Source organism: Lissotriton vulgaris, chromosome 2_1 (assembly GCF_964263255.1).
Source record: "Lissotriton vulgaris chromosome 2_1, aLisVul1.2, whole genome shotgun sequence".
Lineage (NCBI taxonomy): Eukaryota > Metazoa > Chordata > Amphibia > Caudata > Salamandridae > Lissotriton > Lissotriton vulgaris.
This window is the reverse complement of record NC_141687.1, coordinates 2,022,683,059-2,022,708,226: the sequence shown is the minus strand read 5'-3', so window position 1 is coordinate 2,022,708,226 and position 25,168 is coordinate 2,022,683,059. Positions and strand designations below refer to the sequence as shown.

General features: G+C 46.0%; 1 protein-coding gene across 1 annotated transcript in view; it reads left to right on the top strand.

The window, feature by feature from the left end:
• USP50 (ubiquitin specific peptidase 50) overlaps positions 1-25,168 on the top strand; it is a 210,455-nt gene that overhangs the window by 183,213 nt on the left and 2,074 nt on the right. Inside the window, exon 6 of the mRNA XM_086959004.1 lies at positions 92-224. Within this exon, the coding sequence (XP_086815130.1) occupies positions 92-224 (133 nt within the window). The remainder of the gene's footprint in view (positions 1-91; positions 225-25,168) is intronic.

Genomic DNA, 25,168 nt, shown 5'->3' with positions numbered 1-25,168 from the left:
GAAACCCTTCTCTAGCAGCAACACCAAATCTCTGTTAGGGTGAAGTTGAAGGCAAACCCCAAATTAACCTGGCTGTGTTTTTCCTTCTCAGATTTGACTGCAGCGATCTAGTCAAGAGAAAATTAAAAACAGAAGTTCATTATCCACTTAGGAATCTGGATATTTCTCCTTATTGTTCAGCACCATTTCAAAGGATACCAAAGTACAACTTGTATGCAGTGGTGGTGAGTATAAAATAAGTGCCCTTACTGGTAGTGCGCAGCTCATTGTCTTGGGCATTTTGGAAATGTGGATTTGTTTTGTTTTGTTATCAGTGCTTCATATTTCCATTATGTGGATTCTTTACCCAGTAGGAGAATCATCGGGCCTACTTCTGTAGCATAACATTTCATAACATAACATGTATCTGTAAAGCACCCCAACAGGTCTATCTTGGCGCTGCCTGAAATAAAAGATGTTTATTTTTGTACTCCTCTATGTACCATTACATGTATTTGTGAATTAGCCATAAAACATCTAAAATAGTAATATTCAGTTAATACAACTATAAAAGGATTGTCCCCTTGCTCCACTTTTACTAATAGAGAGTTTGAGGTTTCGGGGCCTATTCACAAAGGTATGCAACAGTATGTAAAAGAGTATTCCTGAAGTAATACTTCCCTTACTCATGGACGGCTTTATGAATCAACCTTTATATGTATTTATTTTCTGAAGCTTATTTCAAGCACCACCTATTTATTTGAGTCTTTAGACCTTCATGGACTGGCTGCAAAGTGGTGGCTAGCATGACCTTATGTAAAACTCGCCAACTGTTTAGCAAAAGCAAAAACCAATCTCTTATCACCCTAGAAATGTGTTCCCATTTGATTGAATATTTTTTCAAGTTTGGCACCGCCAAGGTACACAAGGCAGTGCTAATCATGAAATGAGCAGACGGTGTATATGTACGAGGGTCACCTTAAATACGGTGGCACCTCAGGTACCACTGTCAGAGGTGGATGGGATGGGGTTATTTCCAGCAGTAAAGCTGACAGAGGCCTCAGGCATTAAAAAACACAGTAGTGAGCCAACTGATGAATGAGATGGGGATTAGAAGAGACCTTGAAACTTGGACAGAAACCAAAATAGAACGTTTTAGGGAAAGAAAGAAGCAATGAGGGATTCGGAAAGGAAGGTTTAAGTTGTTCAATGTTGATGCAACCTGAGTGAATCAGCTTCAGTTTTAATTCACGTTTATTTGGACCGTTGGTCCCCAAACAATACATATATTGTTAAAATACATCTAAAAGTACAATTCAATAAACACGCTAAAACATATTCAATTATAAAACCCTCCATTACCCAATTTAGGATAACTATTTGCTAAAACTCATTAAAAAAGGTAAAAAGAAGTGCCTTCACTCTTTGCATACATTTCCCAATAGCAACGGCAATATCTAAATGGGTCATTTCAGTCATCAAGGTTACAGCCTGGGCCCTAGTTTTAATCTCATATTCCTTAAATATCGGTTTTAAAAACATAATTCGTAAATCAAGAAACTTCTGACAGTCTATTAAAATGTGTAGCAAGTCACAGGAGGTGTCCAAAGTACAAGTGCATCTTCCAGTCTTATCAATCATTGCGCATTTTACCACACTATTTATATTACACGGGTTCACCCCAATTCTTACCCTTAAAACCTCACTTTGTAATCGGCAGTCTGGTAACCTATTAATGTAGGGAAAGCATTGATCATGTTTCCACGCAACAGTCATAAAATGCACTGAGGTTTTATTTGCAAGATAGTTTTGGTTCTGTGCATGAGATATTTCCTTCTCCAACGTCCTAAGTTCATTCTTGTCAATGCTAATCATAAAGGTAGTGGGGTACAAATTAACCTCCATCATACGGCATAGCTTCATCTAGTCTCTCTTGCCCATTTTAATTAGCTATTCTGTATTTTGTTTTTACACCATTGTGATATTTTGGTGTTCTCACCTACTCCTAGGCGTTGCCAGAAGTGGAGTAGGGCCATACCGGCTAGAATGCCCCATGAAGTCAGTCCTAATTCCAGTCTTTCGGCCTGGACCATTGCTGACAAGGGAAGTGTGAATAGATTTTTTAGGTTTTTGCCTTCCTCGACATCCCAGCCCTCTTTGCTACTCAAGTATAACAGTTCTGTGCCATACAGAAATTGCGGGGGTACCATGGCCGAATAAGCTTTTAGCACTGGCCTATCTTACATAGCGCCATAGACTTTGTTAAACAATTTCATGCTGCTAATCGATGCTGAGGTTCTTAATTTTGACGCCTTTAGGTGGGTGTACCATTTCATACTTTTTTCAAACCATAACCACAAGAATCAGTACTACCCGTGTAAGGTGTGCCCACTGAGCCTAGAAAACCTCTACTCAAGCAACGCAGTGTCAAGCTATTTGTAGTATTTTCTTGGCCAGCCCAATGGCTCCTCTCATTTTAGCGATTGCATAATTAAATTAGATTATGGTATCATTGCCCTGGAAGACGTTTTTTTTAATTCACCCCACTGTTGCCAGTGATCTTGCAGAAAATGTCATTGCAGTTAACAATAAAAAAACAAAGCCAGGCTCCAACCCAGTAGGACATGCAGCTATTAGGAATTGAGCTAATCCCCCACCTAACAGTCAGCTGTATCCGGCTTTAGCCTTCTCGCAGACCCTTTATTGATTCAAAATGTTTAGTTCAAAGCCTTTTTCTTTTGCTTATCTCACTACCCACCCTATGATCTTGTGGCAGGCCCCTTCCAAACAGACAAGCATTACCCTTACATCACCTCTATTCAAATGCCTAAAAACCCACCCAACAGACATATTCAACTCTCTCTCTAGTTTCACCCTACGTGGTTATGATCCTAGTTCAACCCATGTGAAGACAATGCTAAAAACAGTGAATCAGCGCACCAGTAAACAGTTCAGCTCACCAATGACCAATATGAAGAGAGCAAGCAGCAATCGAGAGCAGAGAAGAAAACAAATAATCAGAGGCTGAAATTAAATGTTAGAAAAGCCACTGGTATCAGCCAGTTTGAAAAGCTAGCAAACCTTGTATTATACTAATCCAGATGTTGTAAGCACTTTTGAGTACGGTGAAGCAGCAGGTAAGATCTTGGCATGGAAAGTCAAATCAGACCAAGCCAAAAATTACATCAGGGAAATAAGAGTGGAAGGGGAGATCACAACTAGGACCTCAAACCCAGGAATTGGAAGCGCTTTTCAGGAATTCTTCCGGAATATCTATAAGGAGGAGATTATAGAAAACCAAACGGCCAGGGACTTGTGGTTAGATACAGTTAGACTGCCTACCCTCTCAGTAACGCAGAATAATCGTTTGGATGAGGCAATAACTGAGGCAGAAGTTAACACGGTTATCAGCAAATTGAAGCGGGGGAAGGCTGCAGGGCCAGATGGCCTGCCTGGGGAGCTCTACCGAGTACTGGGCCCTGTTATTATTCCAATCTTGACTGCCCTTTTTAATGACATCTTTGTAAACGGGGGCACCCCCTGAGACATGGAATGAAGCAACTATCGTCTTGATACTCAAACCTGGTAAGGATCCAACGAATTGCGGTTCGTATCTGCCTATCTCTCTCCTAAACAACAATTATAAGATCTTCGATGCAATATTGTCGGCACGGCTTGGGAGAGAGATAGGTTCGATTATCCATCAAGACCAGAAGGGATTTATAAGGGGACACCAGTTGCCTGAACGTACACAAGATTTGGTAGGCGCAATAGATATTGCTTCAGCTTTAGGTCTCCCCCTGGCTACCTTAACCTTAGATGCTACCAAAGCATTTGATTGGGTCAACTGGCCCTATCTGGCCGCTGTGATGAGGAAATTTCATTTTGGAAATAAGTTTTGCAGAGCCATCAACCTTTTATATCGGGACCCTAAAGCCAGACTGTTGGTCAATGGTGCCCTCACTGAATCCTTCCAAATTATGAGAGGTACGAGGCAGGGCTGCCCTCTCTCCCTGCTCATATTCTATATATATATTGAACCCTTCGTGCAAACATTGAGAGAAGATCAAAACATCCCCCCATTTAAATTCCGAGGCTGGGAAAAGCGGGTAGGACTCTATGCGGATGATATCCTGGTTTATACAACCAATCCAATTCGAGCCTTTCCAGTAGTAGTAAAAAGGGCGGAAGAATTTGGAAGTATCTCGGGGTATGAAATCAATGTGGAAAAAAACGAGGTCATGACCTGGAACATTGATAACCCACAACTTGTAGCGACTCCATCTATGCGCTACCTGGGAATTAAAATCACTCAGGACATTAATGCCCTGGCACAGACTAACCTGGACATGGTTTATAGAGAATGTAGGGCACTGTTAAAATCTTGGTCTTTTCTCCCTCTGACGATTCTTGGGAGAATAAGCCTGGTGAAAATGTCCATTCTCCCCAAGTTTACGTTTCTTTTCAACTCCATCCCAGTAGCTTTTGACTCCAAACAACTGTATAAATGTCAGCAGAAAATGAATTCCTTTATTTGGTGTTACAAGTCAACTAGGCTGGCATGGAAGAAACTAAGGAGGAGGAGGGAAAAGGGAGGACTTGCTCTGCCAGACCTAGAATATTATGCTTGGGCATTTTTGTTGTCTCATTCAAGGATGCTGTTGAAAACTCCATCAGGCTCCGCAAAAGGGATCATGTTCAAGGCTATGTTTTCTGGGGCGAAATTGCCACTTGAAGGTTTTCTATTTAAATTCGGAGATCAGAGATACTTCAAGAAGGTGAGGTTGAAGACCCTACAATCCTTGGCGAAGGCTTGGACACAAATCAGAAGAAGAGTAGGATTAGCTTACTACTCGGCTCTTGCCCGAATTTGAGACTCCCCAGGGCTTCCGATGTGCTTAAAAGATAGGCTCGCAATCCCCATAAAGGAGGCAGGAATTCTAACATGGGGGGAGCTGCTAGTAGAAGGATCACTGGTTAATTGGGAAGATCTATACGAGAGGATAGGTCCAGCCTTATCCAAATTCAAATATATACAACTTGCTAGCTGGTCCAGAGAGCTGATTAGGAAAAAGGCCCCAGTTGGAAGGAGTAGCTTTCTGGAACATCAACTGGTAGAGAGGCAAGTGGGGGGAAAAGAGGTAGCCTTTTGGTACTGGTCGATTTTAGAGGAGGTAGACGGGGAGCTTACTCTCCCGGACGAACTGTGGGGAGTGTTCCTGGGTGTCCAATGTGAGGAGATATGGACAAGATCGTTTACTCTCTTGCTCAAAACAGTTAAGCCTGCTTGGTTGAGGCGCAACCATTTGTTTACGCTACATCGCGCATATCTTTCCCCCCTTAGGTTATCTAAATTTCAATCAGGGAAGTGTTGTAATAAGTGTCTCTACCCTGCAGCCTCTGACATTCACATGTTTCTGGACTGTCCCCCCATTAAAGTCTTCTGGGACGAAGTAAAGGGTGCTTTGGATTCGATTCTTAAAACAACAATACCATTCACCCTATCCCTTATAATTTTTAGCTTGGATGAAAACATTACTGGGCCGGCAAGGTCCTTCTTGTTCTATGCAATTCTCCTCGCAAGACGGCAGAGATGCAAATTCTGGGTTGATTTGAACTCACCGTCACATGCAGGTTGGCTTATGTCTCTGTATGAAATCTCAAAGGTGGATTTGGCCAGGCACTGTAGCAAACGAAACCTCACCTTTTGGAACTTGTTGGTCCAGTGGAGTTAGATTGATCGTCAGATCAGCGGGGTTTTTTTTTCTTTTCCCCCGGGGTCCAATGATTAAGCTGACATACTCCTTGAACCTGTTTGTGGCCTTGCCCAACAAAGAAAACAAACTGGGTCCAATAGACTGAAAGACGCCTTGATGGAGTTAAGATTCCTGAAAGCTTCTCCCGCCAATTTGGTACCGTTGCTTTGGCTTAAGAGTGGATCAGGTTTATTGCCCTGTGCCAAATGTTATTAAGGTGGTTGGCTCTTTCAATGGAACGAGAGTTCGGCAAATGAGGACAAAAAAAAAACAAAGCCAGGCTCCAACCCAGTACGAAATGCAGCTATTAGGAATTGAGCTAATCCCCCACCTAACAGTCAGCTGTATCTGGCTTTAGCCTTCTCACAGACCCTTTATTGATTCAAAATGTTTAGTTCAAAGCCTTTTTCTTTTGCTTATCTCACTACCCACCCTATGATCTTGAGGAAGGCCCCTTCCAAGCAGACAAGCATTACCCTTTCATCAACTCTATTCAAATGCCTAAAAACACACCCAACAGACATATTCAACTCTCTCTCTAGATTCACCCTACGTGGTTATGATCCTAGTTGAACCCATGTGAAGACAAGGCTAATAACAGTGTATCGGCCCACCAGTAAACAGTTCAGCTCACCAATGACCAATATGAAGAGAGCAAGCAGCAATCGAGAGCAGAGAAGAAAACAAATAATCAGAGGCTGAAATTAAATGTTAGAAAAGCCACTGGTATCAGCCAGTTTGAAAAGCCAGCAAACATTGTATTATCTAGTCCGGATGTTGTAAAAAACCTTTGCACCTCAGTAGTGCTGCAAAGAACTTCTGACCTTAATCTGCAACCTGAACCATGCCCCTTTCCCCATACTGCCACACCACAAAGCTCTTTCACTGCTTTAAAATTCGTAAGATGAACAAAGGGATAGCGGACCTGCATATATTATACCTCTGAAAGGTAAAATACCCCAGCTGCCTAATTATGCAGTTACAACTGCTCTCTTAAAAACGTGAACCCACAAGGACAATTCCAGCTGCCGCCCAATTTCAAGCAGATGATACCCGAGCAAAGGTCTGGCAAGTGAGGTTACTAAACAACTGTAGTAGCCCCCCTGCCCCATGACCAACAATCAGATTAAAACCTCCAGAAGGACTGAGTCCACACTTACAGCTACCTACAAGCTTATCGCAGTGTAAAAAAAGAAAAAATTAAATTATAATAACATGGCATTATTATCAGTTTATTTGTTCCTGCTGCGGTGTCTTGTAGGGGCAGGAAGATGTGCTCTGCTCTCAGAGCAGGGCAGAGGAGTGGTGAGCACTCTGAGATGCGCAGGGAATGATTGGCCGGCCCTCTCGGGCCAGCCAAACAGTCATGCGTACTTTGCAGGTTCTCCACCCAAGCTCCATTACAGCCTGGGTGGAGAACATGCCCAGGCTCCATTCCCTGGCTGAGCGCCGGACTCTGGCGCCCCACTGCTGCTACCTGGGAACAGCTGCCACTGGATGGTAGACACTCACAACTGTTCAGCACCACAATACGTTTGCGGGTGAAAGTGTGCTTTTCAATTACACGTAACATCCATAGATCACTTTTACATGTAGACTACCTCCAATACAGTGGACTACCAGCTGCTTCTCATATGCTTACTAGAATGGGTCGGAATGAGGCGAAGTATAAAATATGCACAGCATAGAAAGAAGACCACAGGGCTGTGCTTCAATCAGTAAAAACTTCTCAGGTAACCCAAGGGAAATAAAAAAAAGCTGTGCACCTTAGCCATGGCATTCTGTTACAAGGTGGCCTACCTACCTTCAGGAAATAGTCCTACGCAGTCTACTCACTAGAAACCCATTTTAGTTTGCCGAAACAGGTTAAATTGAGAAAGTTTCTTACTGATGATAATGCTCTTTTTGGTGGATACTGAACCTAACTACAGATTTCGCACCTTAGAATATCCCCAAATGCAAGACTTGATTTCGATTTTTTTTCATAGGAGTGCATAAGCGTACTGCAAGGTGATGTTTTGCCATTCTGCATAAGCTCCACCCCTCCTTGCATAGAAGCACCAACTCTGCGAGCTGACGCCCGTTTCTTGTCTTTTCCCTGTTAGCGCCATCAGACGTGGAACATTAACTATTGTTGGTAACAATGTACTGAATACTAACTTGGAACGTGTTAGATGCTCAAAGGGGGCCACTTCACATGAAAGGGGGGATATGAGACCAGTGAGATCTTGCTGGCTATGTCCCAAAGCCCATCTGTGTACTGGGCCCACAAACAGACGGAATTTACACACCGCAGTGTCAGACTGGCAGAAGAAAATATATGTTTGCCAAAGGCATCAATCCTTCTGGATTTTGTATCCGGAGGAGTGGTTGGAAAGGTGTCAGAATTCATTTTACATCCAAGTTCTGTAAAATAAGTCTGTCTGGTGTAGGGGTGGTTGGTGAGGAAATCAGAGTCACCAGGTTCCAGTCTGTGACATCTGGCTATCTACCTGTTAACATGCGGTTTCGACCAGATAGCTAACAGAGCATCCATGAAGGCATCATTAGATGGAAGGTAGGGCTCTAGTGTTGCTGGGCCAGGCAGAAGAATTTCTGCCAAAGCATTTGTTTTAGTTTCAACGGAGGGCAACTGTAATTCTTGCCCTTTGACTTCCCTCCGAACCACTGCTGGAAATGAGGCACTTTTTTCCATTGTTGGGCCATACTGCGAGTCAAGCCATGTCTCAGGCCAGGTATCAAGCCCACTGGCATTCTGTATGATAAGTTATAAGGCATCATAAGTGGAATGAGGGGAGCAGGCACTCCTCACTACCACCACCAATACCCTGAGGTGCCTCCTGCTCTGGCATAGGATCAAAGTCAGAGTCAAACACATATTGGAGGCTCTGTTAATAGTTGTTAGATGGTAGAGGTGCAGGATTAGAGTTATGGTGCATGACAGCACGTTGCACTTTTGTAATCTCATAGCATGTCAATGGTTGAGTTCAGGATCAGACATGGGTGAAAAAAATGGATCATCCTCTTGTGCCAGCAATGTCGGTACAAGTGTCGAGGAGGTTGGAATCAGGGTGGATTGTGAGGCCAGAGTAGAAGTCTGTACTAGAGCTGATAAGGGCCCAGAAACAGTTCCCATGGGGACATATGGTGCTGCATATGGTGCCCACCAGCAGTAAATCCTGTACTTTCCTAGCCTCCGAAGATGCACCAAGAGGAGCTAGAAGTATTCTGAAAATTTGCAGCATGACCTATTTGATGGTCTCAGACAGCTGTGGGGTCGACGATAGCCCGAAAACTGGGGATGCATCAGAATCAACTGAGGGATGCCCACCAGGGCTGGTGGTCTTTATGGAGCTCAACTGACATTTCAACACCCTTGCGCCCTCTCTTTGGAGTCAAAGTGATGAAATATGGCTGTTTCCACGGCTGTGGGTATTTCGCTCATGGTTGATCCGGCTGCACATTTTCCAACAGATCATCTTCTGGAAGCTCTCCACCAGGGCTCTGGTGGAACGGAGCTGCTGCTTCCCTTTGATGGTTCACTCCATTCTTCTCTGATGGGGTCTTGGGGCTTGATCTATGCTGGGTAGTTGTGGTCGCCTTCAGGCCTCTGCTCTCCATGGCGTTTACGAACGTTGCAGGTGCAATTCCCTTATTGCTGGTTTGGAATGCCTTGGTGATGCCCCGGGGAGTCCTTCTCTGGGGTCGCTGCGCTGTTCGCTTTTCTGCCTGCTGTCTGCGTCCTGGCGTTGTGGCTCTGGTTCTGCTTCTTATTGGGTCGTGGATGTAGGCTCCTCTCTGAGGTGTGTCTGGGCCCTTCTTCACCTTCATGTTCTCTGTCCTGGGGCTGAGATGGATTTTGTGTTGCTCCCTCTTCAGGCGCAGCCTGCCAGGGTTTCCCGGGTGTCCTGGGCTACTCTTCTGCTTCTGACTGCTTTATTGCTGTCTGTGCCATTCTGTCTGTTCTCTTGCCTTCTGGCTGTGGTGGTCTCAGCTCCCCTCTTCCCGGGGTGTGTTCCCGTTAGGGAGGGGGGGGGGTTCCCTTCTTTTTCACTCATCTCCTTGGAGCCTCTAGGTTGATCTTCTTCCTGCTTTGGCCTTGGTTGGAGGTTCTGTTGCCTTGTATGGGCGTGGGGTGCTTCGGCCTCCCCTTGCCTTGCCCTTGTTTCCTCTGTTGAGTGTGCACGGGCTTCCTCCTCTGTCTTCTTTTCTTCTTTCCACACCCCCTTGGGGTTGGTGGTGTTCTGCTTCTAGAGGTTCCCCTTGCCTAGCGGGACAGGGCTCCTCGCCCTGTCCGTTGGACTAGTCCCCTGTGGGACCCTCTGTTATGTCCTGGCTGGTGGGGTTCTCTTGCAGGCCCTACTTCCCCGTAGGTATGGCTAGGGTATCTATTCTACATTAAGGAATCTGCAGCAAGTAGTCTCTATCAGATGTACAAGTTACTTACCTATGGTAATGATGTATCTGGTAAAGACGATTCTAGCCGCAGATTCCTTCACGGCCCGCCCTTCCTCCCCGTTCTGCGAGGACCCTTGGCTTGGTCTCCTGCACTTGCCTCCCTGTGGGTGACTATGTCTTCTATGAGTACATTCTTTCCTTCTTTCTGACAGGATGTTTGTTCTGTTTATTGTCCCTTTTCCTCCCCTTTTGGCACATTGGAGGATAGGCTGTGCCCTTATGCTCTGGTTGCTCCAAGTTGGGGCCTACCTTCCACCCCGCACCCCTCCCCTTTCTCTCCCCTTTATTATTAGCATTCTAGCCCCTCTGTTATCCTCTGGGTTGGGATCCTCTGGCCGTGCCTTTGCCCCTTGTTCTTTTGGAGGGGTTATCGCACTCTGTGCTGGGGTTGCCTTGGAGGTTTATTGTTCCTGTTTGTCTTGGAACTAGTTCCCCTTCATTATACTTGGTTGGGGTTGGAATCCTGCTACATGTTGTCAAGACATTTTGCATGTGTTCCTTGTCTCCAGGGTGGGGGGGGGGGGGCTGTCTACATACTGGCAGGGTGACTGCTCGGTTCTTTCTCTTTTTTTCCCTGCCTTTGGGTACTGCAGTGTTGACACTGCGCCTTATGGTATTGTTAGTCACCATTCCTTTTTCCACTTTTTCTTCTCTTTCTTATACTGTTCCCATACTCCCACAGTTTTGTCTGATGGCTCCGCGTTGTGGCGCGGAAATGTTCTCTGATGAAAACTGACGTAGGCGCGCCGAGGTGGGACTTATGTGACCTCGCTGACATCACATACGCAGACGACGCCTGGGCGGAGCCGGGTAATGCCATCCCCCTGGAGCGCAGGGATGTTCGGCAAAACATTTCCAGATCCAGTCTCACGCCTGGGGATAATTCTACGTTAAGGAATTTGTGGCTAGAATCGTCTCTACCAGATACATCATTACCGAAGGTAAGTAACTCGTACATTACTTAATATTGAAACTATCCAAACTTGCTGCCCCTCTACCTTGTACAGGTGAAGTGACAAAACATGTTGCTCAAATTTGGAGTTATTTTTTTATTTTCACAATCTACAACTTCATAAACTCTTTGAAAAAAATGTAATTAGGGTTTCTGTGCTTTTCGGAAAGGTCTCTCAATGAGAGTTAATGCTGCTTAGTGATATTCAACTCTTTCAGATATCTGGAGTTATGAAGTAAGGCTTGCAACTGAGGATTTCTTTTATGTTACATATTCAGACTTCTGAAGGTGTGAATTTCTTTGTGCAGCCCTTATTGGTTGATCAATAACAGCAAGTCTTACTTTTGTTTGTAGTCTGCCAGGTACATATATCTACAGCTTGTTACTTTCAGAAATGTTTTCTTTTAACTCATTGTTTTTGTAAGGTAGTTGAGTGGGTTCCAGTATTGTAAGAACTGGGTTCACTCGCCACATGGCATTCAAGACACTGGCTTACGCCTCACCTCTTTAAAATATTGCATGCCAGCATTGGTAACTAGGATACTTGAAGTTTGGCACCACTTCATATACTTGGCCAGACTCTGCAGTTCTGGAAGCACACATTATGCTGCTATGTGCCTCTATGTCCACGGATGCGGACAATTTGAACAAGAACAAGGTGGTTTTTAGTGTTAAGACTTGTGTGAAAACCAGCTTTTGTATGATGTGCACCAGTGGTTCTTAACCTCTAGTCTGAGGACCCCTGGGGGTCCGCAAAGCCTACTCAGGGGGTCCGAGACTGCTCTGGAAATGAAATAACATTAACAGTTTAATAAATTGTATATATGTTAAGAAGCATAATGTAATATTGAAAAATGCAAAAAGTTCATCAAGTCAAAAATTGCAACGGGCTGGGTCCCCAGATTCCCAGAATAACTCAGTGTGGGGGTGGGGGGGGGGTCTTTGCTTTCCCGTAATGATTAAATGGGGTTCCACATAAGTAAAAAGGTTAAGAAACACTGATGTACACAATTGCCACACAGGTTACAAAGCCAGGACTTCACTAGGAACTCTGGTTTTCCATACTGCAACATTCCCTAAGAAGGAAAGGGCAAGGAGCATGCTTCAGACAGTGAATTATAGTTCCTCTAGATGGCGTTGGAGCTTAGCAAAGGGGCAATGGTTGTGTTTTTCCACAACAAAGGTATAACACCTGATCTTCTAACGCGGTGCCTCACGGTATACTGGTACCCTGAACTTGAGCATTACATCTAGCTTGAAAAAACGACGACGTTTCTTCCCCTGTGGACTGCGAGAAGTGTCATAACACTGGAGAGAGGTGTGACAAAATTGGAGACCATGGGGTAAACCCAAAGAGATGAAATATACATCAGCATCACACATTCAAATATATACAATGCTTAATTTATATAAAATTAAAATAAAAGTGTCAGGGCCCTTGTCAGGAGGCCTCCGCAGCTTGCACCTCCCATTGCCCCCGCCAGCGCTGCAAATGCCAGAAACAACAGTTACTAATCATCACACTCCTACAAGTGCGAGACTGCACGCTATTCGAAGCCCCCAAGGCTATAATAATGGCTTGGGGAGCAGGTGCTAGTTCTTTTCAGGTTGATAGAATTAATAAAGAACTGTTGTTCTCCTCATAGCTAAATTACCCAAACAACGCCACCAAGTGACAGACTGTCATAAGTGCCAGTGCTGCCAATTAACGTGCCGGTGCCTAACACCGGAAATGACTGGCTCAAATTAAGCACTGAATATAGTACACTAGTAATAATGATGGGGTTGAAATCTGACGTGAAGAGAGGAAAGACTCAAAAATAAACTAAGAACAAATATAGTCAAAGTTCCTGACTGTCTGCCACTTCCAGATGGTGAGGATGTTAAGGCCTTACTCCTATTTTTCCTAAAGTAACAGCTGCCCCTTGAGGCTGCAGAGCAACAAAAAGCTCTTCTGTTGATTAAATGTAACTTCTGCAGATGAACATTGCTTCATTATTACCTCATGCAACCAAGCTACATGTTCTGGAGGGCAACAAAATCCACATTTCCACACAACAGCACTCGGCTCAAGATTTCCTAGAGGCTACTAAATGGATAGAATAGGGGTATTCAGCTACTGGGGTAGCACCACCTGAGTTACATATTACTCTGTGTGTTAGTTGACCAGCGTGGTTTTCTCTAACTCAGGGTAGGAGTGTTCAAAATGAGGAAATATCCTTTTACATATGAATGGGACATTGTAGATTTTCCTTGTGTCTTTCCCCTATCTCTGCCACCTAATCCCTACCAATGCTAATTCTTGATTGTGAGTGGTGTGGGTTTGTATTGTAGTCTTAATGCTGTGTTGTCCTATGGAAATCCAATAATTTTGAAATGGAAAACCGAAGAAGGAGTCTTAAAAAAAGATTAGTTGCACAAGAAGTGGGAAGCGTTCACACTAGAAACACTAAAAGAAAGCCAATTAATGGGAGAGTGTCTTCTTTCCAGATTAGCGACAAAGGCTCAGAAAAACCAGTGGACTAAGTAACTCTACAGTGAAGCCGCAGGCTAAGTGCTCTACAGTGAATGAGCGTTTTAGAATCACTGTACTGGGAAATACAGTGCATAAGATTGGACAATCTCCATGGGGGAATCTTTTACCTAAGAGCAACATAAGAAAAATCTTGAAGCTGAACCTGCAAAAGTATTAAGAAAAACTATAATAGTGCATTTCAAATCTCTTGCAAGAGAGGACTGTGAGGGTAGGAACGAGCGGTTCTAACCTTCAGGCACTGTGTTGCTTTATTCAGATCACCTTCCCTTGAGTTTCTTGGCACGTCTGTGTCTTTGTCATGTTAGTCTTTATGGTGCAGTGGGGCAGCTAGATGTCACCTGAGGAAGTCTGGCATATACTACTGCTTCTAGGCAATAGATAAAGCAGAGAATGAAGGCAAGGATGGTGAGTGACATAGCTCAGATATATCAGTGGGTCATTACATACTCGCCTTGTGAACAGCCTGCTTAAATTGAGAATGATGTTGGTTTAACAAAAGTAAGGGGGAGGCGAAGTTTTAAAGTTTGTCCTCGAAGTTGCTGTGTTCAACTACTTTGTCCAATGAATTTTCAACATACAAAAGTGTTTTTAAGAAATACATTTCTCACAAAAATTCTTTTTGTGAGAAGATTCTCCTTCTAAAAATGGATCAGAGGTTAACATCTGCTCTTGTGGGTTTTTTTAAACAACTTTCCATGGACGTCTTGAAATGGCTAGCCGGGGACTGCCAGAGAAGGGGAGACCTATTTTTAATCTGAGTGTTTATGTCCCAGGAGGAAATGGATATAGACTTTGGAATAGGTGGGGGGCAGTTCCTTAAGTATGCCAGTATCTTGTGCATGGCCCGAGACATATGGACGACATTTTCGGAAGAGCCAGGAGAATCCCAGCAGTTACAAGTGATATTGAACCCTGGATTCACAAGGGGTTTTATACCTCGACTAGCGCACCCCTAAAGCTTGACAGACAAATTAACATAGCTGCTAAGCGCGCCGCTTGGGATGAGGATTTAGAGACCCCGCTTACGGAAGGTGAATGGACGAGGGCACTTGCCGAGGTATGTGAGGTAGCTAGTAATAAACAATTGGAAGAGTATCACCAAGAGACCACTCAAAGTATTGGGAGAGGTGCACAAGAAGAGTCAATGACTCGCGAAATAGCATTTGCACATGCTATTACCCTTTTGGCGCCGCAAACGTGAGGATTTCCCATTTGCAGCCGCAAAAAAGGGTTGTACATTTGGCCCACAAAGCTTACCTGACACCGCAACGCCTGCACGGAGTCAACCCGACGAGGCCCGCAGGATGCACTCACTGTAATCAGGGCCGGCGCTAGGGTTGGGCAGTGTGGGCAGCTGCCCAGGGCCCCGTGCCTGTTTATTTATTTATTTTTTATTTATTATTTAAGCTTATTAAGTGCGACAGTTACCCAAAAAGGGTTTCCCGGCGCTAGACAGACAAGATACTTGGGAGTCACCAATTCAACAATTACTAAAGATTATTGATTAAAAAGCCAGGTCTTAACGGCTCTGCGAGAATGGACATAGTTGGTTTCCATACGGATACTCAAGGGCAAGGAGTTCCAGAGAGTAGGGCCTAAGAAATCAAAAGACCGGCCTCCTATTCTGGCGAGTCTTACTCTGGGCACAATAAAGTAGGCTGAGTGTGAGGATCTAAGATTACGTGCCGGAGTGTAATTATGCGGTACAAAAGGGGGTGGTGATGGACGGAGCATCTGAATCAATCAAACACTCACACCCAGTCAAAAGATCTGGGTTTAATCCATCACCGTTCTTTAGCCCACTCTGCCACCCCAGTTCCGACATGGCTATATGCAAATCAGTCTGACCCTGTGCCTCATGGGCACAGTCCAGCCCGAACCTCCAAGCCATGTCTTCCCTGGACCGGAAATAAGCTTCCGAGGACCGGTTTCTGGCATTCCAGCCGTCTTCAGCCCGGCTTGCTTGAATCCAGTGGCAAAGTCAGCAAGGGACTCACGTCTGAGCATACCCTGCCACACTTATGGCAGCCAAAAGCGGTACAAAAGGGGGTGGTGATGGACGGAGCATCTGAATCAATCAAACACTCACACCGAGTCAAAAGATATGGGTTTAATCCATCACAGTTCTTTAGCCCACTCTGCCACCCCAGTTCAGACATGGCTATATGCAAATCAGTCTGACCCTGTGCCTCATGGGAACAGTCCAGCCCGAACCGCCAAGCCATGTCTTCCTTCCGTCCATCACCACCCCCTTTTGTACCGCTTTTGGCCGCCGTAAGTGTGGCAGGGTATGCTCAGACGTGAGTCCCTTGCTCACTTTGCCACTGGATTCAAGCAAGCCGGGCTGAAGACGGCTGGAATACCAGAAACCGGTCCTCGGAAGCTTGTTTCCGGTCCAGGGAAGACATGGCTTGGCAGTTCGGGCTGTTCCCATGAGGCACAGGGTCAGACTGATATGCATATAGCCATGTCTGAACTGGGGTGGCAGAGTGGGCTAAAGAACGGTGATGGATTAAACCCAGATCTTTTGACTGGGTGTGAGTGTTTGATTGATTCAGATGCTCCGTCCATCACCACCCCCTTTTGTACCGCTTTTGGCCGCCGTAAGTGTGGCAGGGTATGCTCAGACGTGAGTCCCTTGCTCACTTTGCCATTGGATTCAAGCAAGCCGGGCTGAAGACGGCTGGAATGCCAGAAACCGGTCCTCGGAAGCTTGTTTCCGGTCCAGGGAAGACATGGCTTGGCAGTTCGGGCTGGACTGTTCCCATGAGGCACAGGGTCAGACTGATTTGCATATAGCCATGTCTGAACTGGGGTGGCAGAGTGGGCTAAAGAACGGTGATGGATTAAACCCAGATCTTTTGACTGGGTGTGAGTGTTTGATTGATTCAGATGCTCCGTCCATCACCACCCCCTTTTGTACCGCTTTTGGCCGCCGTAAGTGTGGCAGGGTATGCTCAGACGTGAGTCCCTTGCTCACTTTGCCACTGAATTCAAGCAAGCCGGGCAAAAGACGGCTGGAATGCCAGAAACCGGTCCTCGGAAGCTTGTTTCCGGTCCAGGGAAGACATGGCTTGGCAGTTCGGGCTGGACTGTTCCCATGAGGCACAGGGTCAGACTGATTTGCATATAGCCATGTCTGAACTGGGGTGGCAGAGTGGGCTAAAGAACGGTGATGGATTAAACCCAGATCTTTTGACTGGGTGTGAGTGTTTGATTGATTCAGATGCTCCGTCCATCACCACCCCCTTTTGTGCCGCTTTTGGCCGCCGTAAGTGTGGCAGGGTATGCTCAGACGTGAGTCCCTTGCTCACTTTGCCACTGGATTCAAGCAAGCCGGGCTGAAGACGGCTGGAATACCAGAAACCGGTCCTCGGAAGCTTGTTTCCGGTCCAGGGAAGACATGGCTTGGCAGTTCGGGCTGTTCCCATGAGGCACAGGGTCAGACTGATTTGCATATAGCCATGTCTGAACTGGGGTGGCAGAGTGGGCTAAAGAACTGTGATGGATTAAACCCAGATCTTTTGACTGGGTGTGAGTGTTTGATTGATTCAGATGCTCCGTCCATCACCACCCCCTTTTGTACCGCTTTTGGCCGCCGTAAGTGTGGCAGGGTATGCTCAGACGTGAGTCCCTTGCTCACTTTGCCATTGGATTCAAGCAAGCCGGGCTGAAGACGGCTGGAATGCCAGAAACCGGTCCTCGGAAGCTTGTTTCCGGTCCAGGGAAGACATGGCTTGGCAGTTCGGGCTGGACTGTTCCCATGAGGCACAGGGTCAGACTGATTTGCATAGAGCCATGCCTGAACTGGGGTGGCAGAGTGGGCTAAAGAACGGTGATGGATTAAACCCAGATCTTTTGACTGGGTGTGAGTGTTTGATTGATTCAGATGCTCCGTCCATCACCACCCCCTTTTGTACCGCTTTTGGCCGCCGTAAGTGTGGCAGGGTATGCTCAGACGTGAGTCCCTTGCTCACTTTGCCACTGAATTCAAGCAAGCCGGGCAAAAGACGGCTGGAATGCCAGAAACCGGTCCTCGGAAGCTTGTTTCCGGTCCAGGGAAGACATGGCTTGGCAGTTCGGGCTGGACTGTTCCCATGAGGCACAGGGTCAGACTGATTTGCATATAGCCATGTCTGAACTGGGGTGGCAGAGTGGGCTAAAGAACGGTGATGGATTAAACCCAGATCTTTTGACTGGGTGTGAGTGTTTGATTGATTCAGATGCTCCGTCCATCACCACCCCCTTTTGTACCGCTTTTGGCCACCGTAAGTGTGGCAGAGTATGCTCAGATGTGAGTCCCTTGCTCATTTTGCCACTGGATTCAAGCAAGTCGGGCTGAAGATGGCTGAAATGCCAGAAACCGGTCCTCGGAAGCTTGTTTCCGGTCTAGGGAAGACATGGCTTGGCAGTTCGGGCTGGACTGTTCCCATGAGGCACAGGGTCAGACTGATTTGCATATAGCCATGTCTGAACTGGGGTGGCAGAGTGGGCTAAAGAACGGTGATGGATTAAACCCAGATCTTTTGACTGGGTGTGTGTGTTTGATTGAATCAGATGCTCCGTCCATCACCACCCCCTTTTGTACCGCTTTTGTCCGCCGTAAGTGTGGCAGGGTATGCTCAGACGTGAGTCCCTTGCTCACTTTGCCACTGAATTCAAGCAAGCCGGGCAAAAGACGGCTGGAATGCCAGAAACCGGTCCTCGGAAGCTTGTTTCCGGTCCAGGGAAGACATGGCTTGGCAGTTCGGGCTGGACTGTTCCCATGAGGCACAGGGTCAGACTGATTTGCATATAGCCATGTCTGAACTGGGGTGGCAGAGTGGGCTAAAGAACGGTGATGGATTAAACCCAGATCTTTTGACTGGGTGTGAGTGTTTGATTGATTCAGATGCTCCGTCCATCACCACCCCCTTTTGTACCGCTTTTGGCCACCGTAAGTGTGGCAGAGTATGCTCAGATGTGAGTCCCTTGCTCATTTTGCCACTGGATTCAAGCAAGTCGGGCTGAAGATGGCTGAAATGCCAGAAACCGGTCCTCGGAAGCTTGTTTCCGGTCCAGGGAAGACATGGCTTGGCAGTTCGGGCTGGACTGTTCCCATGAGGCACAGGGTCAGACTGATTTGCATATAGCCATGTCTGAACTGGGGTGGCAGAGTGGGCTAAAGAACGGTGATGGATTAAACCCAGATCTTTTGACTGGGTGTGTGTGTTTGATTGAATCAGATGCTCCGTCCATCACCACCCCCTTTTGTACCGCTTTTGGCCGCCGTAAGTGTGGTAGGGTATGCTCAGACGTGAGTCCCTTGCTCACTTTGCCACTGGATTCAAGCAAGCCGGGCTGAAGACTGCTGGAATGCCAGAAACCGGTCCTTAGAAGCTTGTTTCCGGTCCAGGGAAGACATGGCTTGGCAGTTCGGGCTGGACTGTTCCCATGAGGCACAGGGTCAGACTGATTTTCATATAGCCATGTCTGAACTGGGGTGGCAGAGTGGGCTAAAGAACGGTGATGGATTAAACCCAGATCTTTTGACTGAGTTTGAGTGTTTGATTGATTCAGATGCTCCGTCCATCACCACCCCCTTTTGTACCGCTTTTGGCCGCCGTAAGTGTGGCAGAGTATGCCCAGACGTGAGTCCCTTGCTCACTTTGCCACTGGATTCAAGCAAGCCGGGCTGAAGACGGCTGGAATGCCAGAAACCGGTCCTCGGAAGCTTGTTTCCGGTCCAGGGAAGACATGGCTTGGCAGTTCGGGCTGGACTGTTCCCATGAGGCACAGGGTCAGACTGATTTGCATATAGCCATGTCTGAACTGGGGTGGCAGAGTGGGCTAAAGAACGGTGATGGATTAAACCCAGATCTTTTGACTGGGTATGAGTGTTTGATTGATTCAGATGCTCCGTCCATCACCACCCCCTTTTGTACCGCTTTTGGCCACCGTAAGTGTGGCAGAGTATGCTCAGACGTGAGTCCCTTGCTCATTTTGCCACTGGATTAAAGCAAGCCGGGCTGAAGATGGCTGGAATGCCAGAAACCGGTCCTCGGAAGCTTGTTTCCGGTCCAGGGAAGACATGGCTTGGCAGTTCGGGCTGGACTGTTCCCATGAGGCACAGGGTCAGACTGATTTGCATATAGCCATGTCTGAACTGGGGTGGCAGAGTGGGCTAAAGAACGGGGATGGATTAAACCCAGATCTTTTGACTGGGTGTGTGTGTTTGATTGATTCAGATGCTCCGTCCATCACCACCCCCTTTTGTACCGCTTTTGGCCGCCGTAAGTGTGGCAGGGTATGCTCAGACGTGAGTTCCTTGCTCACTTTGCCACTGGATTCAAGCAAGCCGGGCTGAAGACGGCTGGAATGCCAGAAACCGGTCCTCGGAAGCTTGTTTCCGGTCCAGGGAAGACATGGCTTGGCAGTTCGGGCTGGACTGTTCCCATGAGGCACAGGGTCAGACTGATTTGTATATAGCCATGTCTGAACTGGGGTGGCAGAGTGGGCTAAAGAACGGTGATGGATTAAACCCAGATCTTTTGACTGGGTGTGATTGTTTGATTGATTCAGATGCTCCGTCCATCACCACCCCCTTTTGGAGTGTAATTATGAACAAGGGATTGCAGGTAATGGGGAGCTGAACCAACTTTGATCTTGAACATGTAGCTCAGGGTTTTGAATTTAATACGACTCTCCACCCTGAGCCAGTGTAGATCACGGAGGGATCCTGAAGTGTGGCTTGATCTGGGAATTTTACACAGCAGTCTTGCAGCAGCATTTTGGACTAGCTGTAGACGTCCTTTTACCGCCTTGTTAGCCCCTAGATAAAGAACATTTACGTAATCCAGCCGAGAGGTTATGAGGGCATGGACAACAGATTTTTGGGTGTCACAAGGCAGCATACAGATAATTTTCTTAATCCATCGCAATATAGTGAAGCACATGGCCGAGACCTTGTTTACCTGATGTTGCATAGTCAGAGCATTGTCAACTGTAAAACCTAGGTTACAGACATGATCCGAAGGGAGAGGGAGGGGACCCATCTCAGAAGGCCAGTGCTTGAACACCACAGGTCGTGTTTTTGACCCAGAATTAAAACTTCGGTTTAATCTCCGTTTAATTTCAATAGATTGTAATTCATCCAGTCTGCAATTTTCCTCAGACCTGACTGCAGGAGAGATGTGGAGCCCTGGTCCGAATTTGAGAGTGAAAATGCGATCTGGGAGTCATCGGCGTAGGTGAACAGCGTGAGACCTTCTTGCTCTGCTATATAGGCCAAAGGTTTGACGTAAAGATTAAAAAGAAGCGGACTGAGCACAGAGCCCTGGGGTACTCCATAGGGAGATACATGAGTTTTTGAGGAAGCTTTGTTGGAAAAGATTTGAAATGTACGGTTGGTGAGAAAGGAGACCAGCCAGCTCAGAGCAGTGCCGCCTATACCCACAGAGGTTAGTGTCTCTATGAGTATGGTGTGGGAAATGGTATCAAATGCAGCACTGAGGTCAAGTAAAATCAGTGCCACTGTGTCCCCTCTGTCTAAGAGCTGGCGTAAGTTCTCCGTAACTCACAACAGGGTTGTTTGGGTGGAGAAACCAGGGCGAAATCCAGATTGTGAAGGGTGTAGGATTTGATTGGTCTCAATGAAATGGGCAAGATGAAAATGAATGTGCCTCTCCAGATTCTTGGAAAAGGCTGGTAAAAGAGAGATGGGACGGAAGTTTGAAGGGACATTTGGGTCGGCCGTGGGTTTTTTCAAAAGAGGTGTAACCATGGCGTGCTTCCAGCTGGCTGAAACAATAGAGTCTTGCAAGGAGAGATTAAAGATTTTGCAGATCATGGAAAGTTGGAAAATGCCAAGTTGTTTAAGTATTGGAATAGGAAGCGGGTCATTCGGTGAGCCCGATTTTAGACTACCTAAACTTTTGGTTAAGGCTTCCTGGCTGAGATGGGGCCAAGCAATCAGGGATACCGGAGTATGAGCCAGTTGAGGAGATGTTACGCAGTTAGTGCTATTCAACAAGGGAGACTTTAAAAACTGTGGTCTATTACAGTGGTATTTTGCTATGTCCTGGTAGATGTTTAATATTTTATGTGTGAAGAATTGAGCTAGTTCTTCACATTGATTGCTGCTTAGGGGAGGTGGTTTTGCTGTGGTTTCGGAGCCCGCAAGCTCTTTAACCAGTGCAAAAAGCGTTTTAGATTTGTTAGTGGCCTCCGAGATGGTTGTGGCTACATGGCTGGCCCTAGCAGTGGCGCATGCCTTATGATATAGTTTCAATTCTTTTTTGTAGATGTCACCGCCCTCAAGGGAGTAAATTTTTTCTCCGTTCCAGTCGCTTACACTTGGACTTAGTAATTTTTAGCGAATCATTGAACCAGGAGCTGGAATTTTGTGATAGTTTAGTTTTTTTTGGGACAAAGGGAGACAGGCGTTAGAGGCATCTGTAAGCCAGATGTCAATCTTTTTAGATGCGTTTTCTACATCTTCCATAATGGCTAAATCAGGAGGAAGAAGAGCATCTAAGGTGTGTTTAAAGGTATTCATATCTAATTTTTTCCAGTCTCTTTTATAGATGTTAGATCTTGCACTGGAGGGGACTTGGGCAACAGGAGGAGTGATATTAAATTTGGCTAAAAGTTTTTAAAGACTATTGCAATGCCTCCATTTATTTTATTTTGTCTCTGGGCTCTGACAACCGCATAATTTTGGATGGCAGAGCTTCGGCGATGTCAGGGCCCGAGCTATCATGAAGCCATGTCTCCGTGAGGAACAGAGCGTCAGGTAGTTCGTTGGTCAGGAGGTCAAAAATGTCCCTTTTGTGTTTGGGAAGTGAGCGACAGTTTAAGCTGAGAAAGGAGAAATTCAGGGTAGGCATTGTTAATCGCCGATATTGGCAGCACATTTTAGGAGGACTCAGGAAAAATTCACAATTTAGGCAAGAACTGGGACAACGACTATCCAGATCGAGTATGCTACAACTTTGGTTTCCATGGGGCCTCAGAGCATGAATTTGGGAGGAGGAGTAAGCTATATGTTTTGTGGGGATTTGAACAGGGGTTGTGGCCCCTGGGCCCGGTTGGGCGTGGATGGGCGCAGACTGGCTTGCCTTCGGCACGACTTCGGTGTGCCGCCGGCGCGCGCGCGTCCGCTATGCGTGTGTTTGTTCTGTGGCCTAAGTAGTCTAGTGGCACCCAGAGACTGCAGCGCTGACCCCCACATCCGCCGGAAATGAGTGCAAGTTTCCCGTACAAGCCCTCCGAGCAAACGGCAAAAGCCGCGTCGGACCGGGGCTGCAGGAGATTAACAAGGAATGCAGGTGAGGAGCAAGCTGTTACCAGCAAGCAGGTTTAAAAATAACAGAGAACAGTGCCAATTTTAAAAGGAGCGAAAACACAAGCAGCCTGCCTCATCCTGTTAACTTGCAAGAGGGGCCTCGCACAGTGCCTTTTCAGAGACCCTGTAATGATGGTGCTGCAATGCTGTGTGGACCAAGAGAGGCCCCCCCCCCTCCCTGGGTCTCACATTCATTGGTCGAAAGGCATTCAGTAATCTAATCACTGCATCTGCATAACAACGATTAGATGGGTATGTAAAGTGACCTTTTGTGTGACGACTAAATTGGACTCTAAAATAATAGGATGTATTCAATTGTAACATGGCTTTTCTGCCTTTCTTTACTTTAACTATTAGTCAGTTACTGTTAATACATCTCTATAGCCTATTTAAAAGTACTTTCTATTTATATCTGTTGTTTGAAGTATATACAGGTAAGGGTTAAAAATACAGGCTTTAGGGGTAGAACACCGGCTTGTGGCAACCTTGTTCCCCTAGGATAAAGGAAGGGGGTGAAAGAAGCACACAGGATAGAGGTGCAGTGCATATAAAGGGAATACCACAGGCACAGGGTCAAGGCTGATTAGCCCATGGCCATGTCTGAACTGGGGTAGTGTGGAGTACAAACAAACGATGGATTTAGGCCCAGATCCCTGTACTGGGGTGAATATATGACATTGTTTTGCATTCTGTCCATTAACTGTGGTTTTTGCACTATGTTTACTTATGGCATGTCTACATCATATGCCTGATATTTTGAATGCCACCCAACATCTACTTGAATGTTACACTAGTACTTGTAGATTATAGCAAAGGAAAGCCTTATAGTGATTCGAGCTGTGCTTCAGGTGTATATTGTGCTTGTAGCAATAGGCAAGGTGTCCAAAATAAATTACTATACTAGTGTAACAAACACACACACTTGAGTGAACACGATCACATGAAAAGCTGTCCACTGCCTTAGCCTCACAACTGGCTCCTCTAATGGTTCCAGAATAAGGGCATCATCAAAATATTTTCCAGTCACAGTGCAAGGGATTTATGTGAAACCTGTAACTCTCACCAGCACAGACTTCCACCAGAGGAGGCCTCAAGTTTCTTCTTTAAATCACATGTAAGCAGTTTTGCTGGTATTTTCTTGCATTCTGGGACTTGAGTTTTAATATTTGTATCATAAATGCAGCAGTACAATATCCAAATGAAAGGAATAGATCAAAATACGTATACATTTGGGAATTGTAAAAACTCACATTTTAAACAGCCTTTTCAGTACAGGGGTGACTTTAACCCTTCTTTGACGCAGCCTCACATGGATGCATGGTGCTCCTGACTACATGCTTTCCTTTATTTCTACAGAACTCTGCTGCCTTTTTGTTCTAACCTGTGATTTATAAAGCTTTCAAATAAAAATTAAAAGGTACATGTATTCAAACTCAACTTTATTTCACTATATTGGTTGCATAATTATTACCATAGTGATGCCATTCAAATAAGATTCTGCAGTGGTCTGGACCTTTTATTGTGCACTAAACTGGAAACAGTCAGTAAACATTGAGTAAGGAAGTCCATCTATGTGAGACCTGTGCCTAGCTTTTCCGTTCAATGTGACAATCCACCTAATACAGCTTTAAAATAGACGAACCAGTTTCATTTGGGTGTTTATCTTTTTATCCATGTGACTCATTGGCACATATAAGGTCCCTTGACGATACCAAAGAAGATTAGAAGTCCCGTGATGTCACTTCATGTGATGTCCGTTGTTGTGATGTCACATGCAAATTAGAGGGGCCTCACTTCTTTTTCGCCCGGGGCACCAAAAGTCCAAGGACATGCCCTGACTGTAATGCACTCTCGGCCGATTTTGGGCATATCACATGGAGCTGCCCAATGCTACTACCTCTGTAGATGAGGTAACACATGAATGCAGAATCTACAATCCGACATTGCCTATTGGAGCTGTACAAATTTGCCCAATTGGGATTCGTATTAGCCCGTTGGCGTATAGCTATTCATTGAGCTAGCCTGACCCTTCCGATGTGGACCAAAGGGCTGCTGGATCTCCTGAAAAGGACAATGGCTGAGGAATGTAGACTCTGGATAGCCCATACAGACAACAAAGCAGAGTGGGATATTGAGATCTGGGCTAGGAGGAATACTAAATT